This window comes from Primulina huaijiensis, chromosome 18 (assembly GCF_012295235.1).
Source record: "Primulina huaijiensis isolate GDHJ02 chromosome 18, ASM1229523v2, whole genome shotgun sequence".
Taxonomy (NCBI): Eukaryota; Viridiplantae; Streptophyta; class Magnoliopsida; order Lamiales; family Gesneriaceae; genus Primulina; species Primulina huaijiensis.
In genome coordinates, this window is record NC_133323.1 from 1,803,105 (window position 1) to 1,811,748 (window position 8,644).

The 8,644-nt window shown below is 33.0% G+C and overlaps 1 protein-coding gene across 1 annotated transcript; it reads right to left on the reverse strand.

Annotated features, from left to right (window-relative positions):
- Window positions 1-2,378: 2,378 nt before the first annotated feature.
- LOC140963895 (UTP--glucose-1-phosphate uridylyltransferase-like) lies at window positions 2,379-8,644 on the reverse strand. The gene is made up of 21 exons (XM_073423379.1): window positions 8,417-8,644; window positions 8,257-8,304; window positions 7,761-7,852; window positions 7,510-7,600; window positions 6,571-6,631; window positions 6,414-6,491; window positions 6,284-6,334; window positions 6,128-6,201; window positions 5,718-5,790; window positions 5,555-5,612; window positions 5,319-5,365; window positions 5,170-5,235; window positions 4,927-4,959; window positions 4,169-4,221; window positions 4,000-4,075; window positions 3,868-3,924; window positions 3,672-3,755; window positions 3,484-3,582; window positions 3,294-3,398; window positions 3,097-3,168; window positions 2,379-2,590 (listed from the first exon to the last, which is right to left on the reverse strand). The coding sequence occupies exons 1-21, from the start codon at window positions 8,497-8,499 to the stop codon at window positions 2,564-2,566; spliced, it is 1,428 nt and encodes a 475-aa protein (XP_073279480.1). The 5' UTR covers window positions 8,500-8,644; the 3' UTR covers window positions 2,379-2,563.

Genomic DNA, 8,644 nt, shown 5'->3' on the forward strand with positions numbered 1-8,644 from the left:
TGAACAACAAACATCAAATATTACTAATAATCACATCAACATTTTGGAAACATCCAAAACATTGTCCTACTGTTTGGACCGGATAGATCTCCAACAATTATTATGAAATTAAAATATTAATTTTGAAATAAGAAAAAAAAGAATATTCTAAATTATTCTATTGTAGTGCAGATGAGTTGTAAATGATTTTATGCAATATAAATGTAGCGTAAAATGTAGTGAAATAGATTGGAGACTACCTAATAGAATATGGTTTTATGTTTAAAACAAAATCTTAGTGTTTTTTATCATCATTTTTTATTTCATGTGGACATTCATCAATTCATTACTTTTTAACTTATATAGACCTACTGCCTTATTCATAACTTGAATTATTAACATTTATTTGTCTTGTGCTTGTATTTTGAACTTAAATAGTTGACTTCTATTTTGAATTTTCAAGACCAAGGAGCGGGCTAATGGGTTTCGTTGGATTATTTCATGTGGGAGATCTTGTGATTGAAAAAGCCAAAATCCTTGATTCTTGCACATCTTAGTCCTAAAATTTAACTATAATAATGACTGTTTAAGTCGTTAAAAAGCTAAATATGTGTCTAGAAACCCATGATTGGCTACAGTGGCAGTTGGAATATATATATATATATATATATATATAATTCGAATCTAAAAAATTGGTACACCCTGTCTCAATTATATATATTTCCTCTCATTTTCGATTGTTTCAAATATATAATCAAGTTTCTATATTTAATGACATGTTTTCATGTGTTTTATTAATATACTCCTATTAACTAAATCTTACAAAATGAGCAACTATTTCTTCAATAAATCAAATAAAGACAAAATAAGAATTTTAAATATAAATTTTATTTTTCAATGATTTTTTTTAATATTTATTAAAAAAACAAATTTATACATTTGGACGATCTATACATCTATTATTTAATCTGGATCCGTAAGTACAAAACACTCCCATCTTTTGATGCATGCAAATCTCCAGTCTCTGAACTTTTTTTGACCTTGTCCACTATACATAAATGTGTATGTGCATGCACTAATATTTTTACCTGAAATTTATTTATTTTTTTAAAGAAAATCTTGATAGATTGTGAGGATATGTTAAAAGAATCTTTGTGGCCATACGTACCTTTTACTCGGGAAAGAAACTAATCCGCCTACAAGTTGTAAATTAATGTGGAAATAGATTGTCATATTCAGGACCACTTGATATGTCATCAGTACATATTACAGATACCGTGTACACATTCTAACAATGATCGTTTTCCATAATTCTCCGATAATTATAAGCGGAAGTTACCAACAAATATGTCGGAGAGGGGTGTTATTTTTTCCAATCAAACCGATTTTATGCTCAAGTCAAGTACTGAAACATTTTCCATTTGCACCATACTTGGGGTATTTATAGGGCTTTGTTTTGTGGTCGGGGTCGAAAAATTGTCGTATTTCAAGAGTATGATGTGATATATTATAATCTTTGTGAATGTTTTCCTTAATTATTAGGATTCTATGATGTGATTTTAATTATTAGGTGATAGTAGAGTAATGTGTGGCAATCAAGATGGGACTCACCGATGGTACTATATAACGATTGTGAATTTGTAGACACGGACTGCTTTCGAACATATATTTTTTGAGCATGAGATGACACAATTTGGTTTTGGTTATAATTAACTTTTCTATGATTTAACTTCTTTCTAGGTTGCTGGTACATTTGGTTTTTGGTTGTATATATGTGCGCGTGATTAATTTGTCCTGTCAACAAAGACTATATATAAATAAAATTTTATGTTTTTCTCTATAAAAAAAAGTTTGTTTGTCTGTTTGTAATTCTGTGAGTCGAGTACTTGAAGTTTTTGGATTTATGTTGAGTCAATTAGCTTTTAATTATAGTCTTGGCTAAAAGTGCTTCATCATGAGAACCGTTTGACTATTTAATATACTTGGTATCATTTGGGCCATGACAAACTGCTTTATTTTAATACAAAATCTTACGGCTTTGAAATTGACAGTCTTGGAAAGTACAGAAGAACTGAAAACTTCTGTCCTTGGTTAATTTGAACGTGGCATTCTCATTTAGGGTTGAGACTTGTGAGAAGGATTTAGACAAGATGTCAGAGTGTCTACCTTTCTGTTATCTTATAATTTAAAATTCTGAAAATAGTCAACGAACACAATCATTGGTCGTGTTTAGTTAATTTTTAATGTTGACTTAGCGTTAATCTTGAAAATATATTTTCTTCACTTGCAATTTTTATGCGCTTGGGTACGTGTTGCGTTGGAGGTGCTCGTGTGCGTTTGTTTTCTGTTCCTGACTGAATAATAAATAACTCGAAGAAGCTCACGTGGGGGCTCACAGATTCTGATGACTAACCAGTGCATCATAATTTTTTATAAAAAAAAAAAGCCCATGTGCTTTTGTCTGTTCAATGGATTTATTCATCTCATACTTCCATTCTCGATGCTAGTCACAACCAAAAAAAAACAAATTAAAATAAAACTTCTTGTAGAACATTGCTCGAAGTCCGAAGAAACAAGTCTTCTTCTATATATCTCCAGGACCATTAATTTCCTGGAAACAATTTGGGCAAAGGTAAGCCAGTGATATCGATTTCGAAATTTATTATAAACATTGCGGAAAAACAAACTTCTCCTCGCACTGCAGGGATATACACGTGTCCAAAACGAAATTTAATAATGTATTATTTATGTGTCTGACAACATATTTGATTTATCAAAATCGTTATTTAGTCCACAAATCTCGTGTTTAGTCTATATCATAGCATATATAAACAGGATAATTGCGCTAAAAATTCGTGATATACATATATCCTACACTATTATATTTTTTTCGAAGATTTGATATTTAGTTTACTTGTTAGAAACAAAGTTATTTCTAGCCAAATAAAGTTTTCATCCCAACATGTAGGTTTTGTTTTACACACGCATGAATGGTGTGTGCATCTCGGTCTCAATTCTGACACTTTGTTTAATTCTACAAAAAATCTTACCAAATAGACTAGGTAATTTCTCTAATCCACAAAGTCTTATTATATCATGATAGATGTGGCATATTACCTTGTTTTCAATAATAGCTCCATCAGGTATTTCCAGCTTCAGGCCAGGTTTCGCAGTAATTGTAACTTTACCCTGAGATAAAGTAACGCATTCACAAAGATGAATCAAACAAAGAGAATCAAAATATCATGAGATATGGGAAGCTTAAAATCATTCATTCAAATTTAAATCGCATGAACAACCGAATTTCAAGTTACCTTCAGAATAACACCAGCTCCAAACCATACATCACCCGTTACCTTCAAGCTATCCAGTTCAATAATGCTGGGGATCGACTTAAATCGACTTAAGAAACTGGCAACCTATTATCGAAAAGATCTCAGGTTACATGATTTAACAGAGATGTTCGCCAATCATATAAAACTAATAGCTGAGATGAATCCAAACCTTCTTGAATTCAGGTCCCAAATCAATAGAAGGATTGGAAGGATTGGCCCTCGCTGGGTTCCGGCTCACAAAGCCATCGGACAAGGTGTATAGATCAGACTGATGATTGAGTCAGAAACCGTTATAAACATCCTGTGACTCCCGTCATTAAGGTATTCAATGCAAAGTATTGCATGTGACATACTTACTTGGACTAGAAGCAGATCTGAAGTTGCTTTTACTGGAAGGAAACGAGAACGTGGAACGTTGGCACCAATTGCATGATCAAAGAACTGCATTGTGATTGCTTGAAAGGTTAATTTAACGAGGTAAAATAATTGGGAACCAAATTAAAACTAAGATTGTCAAATTTCACTATTTCAAAGACATTTGAACGTAATGTACCCTTATTGCAGCCCCTGCAGCGGTCTCAAGTTGAAGAACTTTCACCCCATCCACTTCCTATTAAAAGTCATATTGGCTTGATTAGAGAGGTGCTGTTTCCCAGAAAGATTTCTTCTAGAGTAGATATTTTACCTTTGGATTGGGAATAATTTCCATCTTCAGAGCTTCTCCTTCCACAAGTCTTTTGATTGCGTGTAAGTTCACCCACCTGCAAGATATGGTTATACAAGTTCTTTACGCATTTCTCTAGAAGAATGCAGTTATTTAGCCAGAAGTAACCTGGGGTAATTTCCTGACTTACAAATTGTTAGTGTTGAAAATTTTGAACTTCTCTATGGACTTAAATTCATTAACCTGTATCAACAAGAAAACATCCATCAGCTCAACCCCAAGCAGTAGTGGCCCATGATATTTAGTAACAGCAGGAACACAACAAGACACATTATTTGAGGGAGCTTTTGGCTAAATTTGCTTAAAACATCTTATAAGCACCTAGATATATTGTCTGTGCCTGAAAATTTATAAGGTGATAGATCTCATTTGTAAAATAGGTTCCTAGTTCGTGCCGATAACATAATACAAGAAAGCTTATAAAATGATTTTTTTGACGTTTTGAAATTTTAGTGAAATAATATAACAGATCTTTGACATTTAAAATTAGTTGGGATTCCCTGATTTTTTGCAAAACGAACTTACGATCGCTGACACCTTATCAAGGAAAACTATAAGAAATAAACGTTAACTGTTTTTTTTTGTTTTGATCAGTGAACTCAACTTTCACCTTTATATGATTGATAATTATTATAATCATCCCAACATATATGGCTCCAAAATTTGTTTTCAATGGTCATCCAATATTACATATAATAGTTTTGATGCAGCTACAAGAGCCTTGAAAATGCATCTGAAAAATACATGTTTATTTCTATACCCTAAATGCAATAAACAATGGTACACAATTAATTGTATGTGGATTAAAATAACCATGGTGACCAGATATATGCGGATATAATAACAATGGGAAAGCCAAAGAGAACAGATTAAAGAATTAGCACTCACGTATTCATCTGGAACTTGTGCTATTTCCAGAAGCTGCAGCACAAACAAGATCAACAGTAACCCTAATTAATATTGAACATTAACAGCAGAGTTTAAAAGAGATATTGATTAGCATAAACAGGCGCAAATTGAGTGATAGAGAAGACAGCTGTATTTTATTGCGAATTTGTTGGCAGGTACGGGGTACTGTAAAACAAATAATAGAAATTTATTTTGTCACAACTGTAATACCACTCAACATACCTGTACTTTCCCTTCATAAGAGATTAGAGTACCACCCTTTACGTCAGCTAGAGTTTTGGGGGTGACCTGCACAAACACGTACCATTGATATCTTGAAACAATTTGTCCTAAAGAGGAACAAAATTTAAGAATAGACCTTTTTTTAATACCTCCATGCAATATTCATTCTTGTTATTGATCAAATGGTTTAAAATTTCTGCAACGGTGAATTAAGGCAGGTGTTTTCAGATCACTTGAATTCACGGATTCTGCCTCAGACACACACTCTCTCTCTCTCTCTCACATATATATAAAGCAAAAATTTAATGTACAAGATGACGGCAAAACACAAAATGTTAAGTGCTTGAACAATATGTAAAGCTGAGTTTTCAGTCAACAAGGATACTCAAATCAACAACAGCACCCAAGTTATCAGAATTGGCAACAAAGACGTATTCTTTGCCCTGAGAGAAAAAAGAAAGAAGAAAATAAAAATTAGATCTAACCAGGCATCCTTGAGCAGCTTTATTCCATAATAAAAAGATTTTGGTGTTTTAACAGAGCTGCACCTGTGATAAAAATAGATCAAGTTTCCCAGTATTCATCAAAGATGGAAAGACATCTCCATGACCAGGGGGGTACCTGTATTTGCAACATGCATTAATAAGAACTAAAGATGACATGAAAGATTAGATTCAGTTACGTGAATCAGCAAGCTCTTGATTCTAACGAAGAAAAGAGGACGTATTGATTCTTTCCCTTCAAAAACAAAGAAAATAAAATATGCCTAAAATGTGAAAAGAATAGTGAAATGGGAGATATAGTTGAAGATTACAATATACATCATGTCCTTAAGAATAAAGTAAATATTTCCTAAGAAAATAACCACAAAAACCAGAAGTAGCAGTTAAATTAATAACTTGCCAAAATACAAATCTACAAGAATCAGAAGAATAAGTGAACTGGTGACATGAAATACCATGCATTCTTGCCATCATTTCCTTTGCAGGGAAGGGGCGTGAAATCTTCAACAACCAAACGAGGGTACTGACTCTGAAGTTTAAAGGAAATGAAGTTAAACCATGCAACTGCCATCACGAAATTATTGCAGAAAAATGAACATACATATACAGACCTGGTTAAATGTATGAATCTCGATATTTGTGTCCATATACTTTTCAACAATCTAACATATGAAAAGAAAAAATAATCATGTTTAATTTCATTTGTGTATAGTCATCCAGTGGATAGAATTGATATCTTACCTTTAGAGTATCATCATGAGTGTTGAATGAATTCATTAAAACCAGGGGCACATTGCATCCATACATAGCATTGAGTGTCTATCGACAATTGAAAATATCAGTTACATGCACCATGGAAGAAAACAAAACAGGAGAGTATGCGACATAGGAATAATACCTCGATTTGAATGACAATTAAATCAAGAAATGTCAAACCATTTCGAACTTCAATGACAGACCTAAATCATGGAAACAAATACAACTTAAAGCTGATTAGGATAATCAAAGAGTGACATTGACCACAACTATGAAAAGTTTTCTATACGCCATGTAAATGTGATTAGGTAAGAAAAGCTTTTGCTGTAAGACAATCTCAATTACATTGAGAAGAATGAATATACTAGCAAGAAAAATGGTTGCAATAACTATTCAATAACATATTTAAATAACGAATCATAGAGAGTTTGCTAGTCACTACATCCAAACTTCTAATTTGGAATATGGATAGATCACCTTTTTTACCTGTAGTGCTGGAAATATATTTAACGATCATAAATATTGTGCTAGAGTTAAGGAACCGGAACTTATGAACATGGTGAAAATCATGGCACTATGCTGACACATATTGCAGCCAAGGAGATCAACATATAAACTTTGGCATTCAGGAAACAAAATTTGGTCTGATGGACGACTTCCTGGATCAGTCATAGGTTTCCACTCCTATATGACACCTTGGAGAAGAAATAGAAAATGATTTTTACTGGTATACGATATACAGCCCCCATAAATAATTTTATTATTAAAAAATTTGTTTGCTTAAAATCTATAAAAAATAATAAAATGGTAAAGTAATAAAAAAAAGTTTTATCTGTAAGAAAATAATAAAGGGGTAAAATAAAAATAATAAGTTTTACTTTCTAATACGAAAACGTTCATTCAGAGTATGTTGCATTTTAGACCACCTTACACAAAAAATGATGGTTTTCAATAACCTACAGAAACTATTGCATGAGATGCCAATTCAAAATTATAGAAGCATTCCTTGGTTCAACATAGTCGTAAAGTTATCACAAACGGGTAAACTAGACCATAAAGGAGAAATATTGCCAAGGCATACTTAGGGCCAGTACATCCCATTGTTGTTCCCAAGCCTCCATTGAGCTTCAGCACCACAAGTTTGTCCAAAAGTTTCTTTGTCTTCGCAATATCTGCAGTAATATGGACAGGTAACCACACCAGACAAATAGATTAACTACGATAGGCTAAAAGTTATTAATCAAATACAAATTTTGATGGTGTAAGGAGAAAAGGAGAGATGTTTTTCAAATTGACCAGCGAAAAGATAAAGGATTGGAAAAGGAATAACACCTTCAGGCACAGGGGCTAAGGAGTCATATGGCACCACAACCTCATCAGTCGGGGTCTGAATCTTACTCCACTGTATATGCTGAGCTTCACCACTGTGATTCACAAGTTACAACCAAAAGGAAAATACACAAAAAATTGGTTCAGCAGAAATCTTAAGTAATACAACCCACTACCAATGTATTCAATGAAATTAAATCATACACGAGCAAGAAGTAAGAAGACACTTAGTTTTTTAGATTTTGAGCATAAACTTTTATGAATATCAGAATTAGAGATTCAAAGACATTTATCTTGCGTCTAGCTTCCTCACTGCCCTTAGCATGGAGCTCAAAATACAAAGAAATGTAAATTAAATAAATCCACTCACTTCTGTATACAAATTCCGACAAATGAAAGACATCAAGCTAATATATACGTAACAAAAGACGGAATTCGAACATTTTCGACGATCATAACACGAATAATCAATCAAGGGAGAAAAAAACTCCAATCTCACCTCAGATATCGAGATACGAGGTTGACGAATCCAGATTTCTCATTTTCGCTGAAATAAAAAATCCAATAAAAAGCATTAACTTGTTCAGATCCTCATTGGTTGCAACTTGAAACTAAAATGAAAGACTAAAAGACGATCAAAAGGAAAAAGGAAACAAAACCTGATTTGATTAAGAGTGGACACAGCTATCTTGAGGTTGTGGACCTTCTCCTCATCAGCAAGGCTCAATTTTCGAGTAGCCATTCCAGATTCAATGTCACTGTGAGCTCGATTACAGATCTAGAAACAGAGAGAAAAGGCAGAAACCGAAAAGACACGTAAATGATGAAGGAAAAGGAAGCTCCACACTGTTTCTAGATTCGTGTATATATATATATATATATATTTA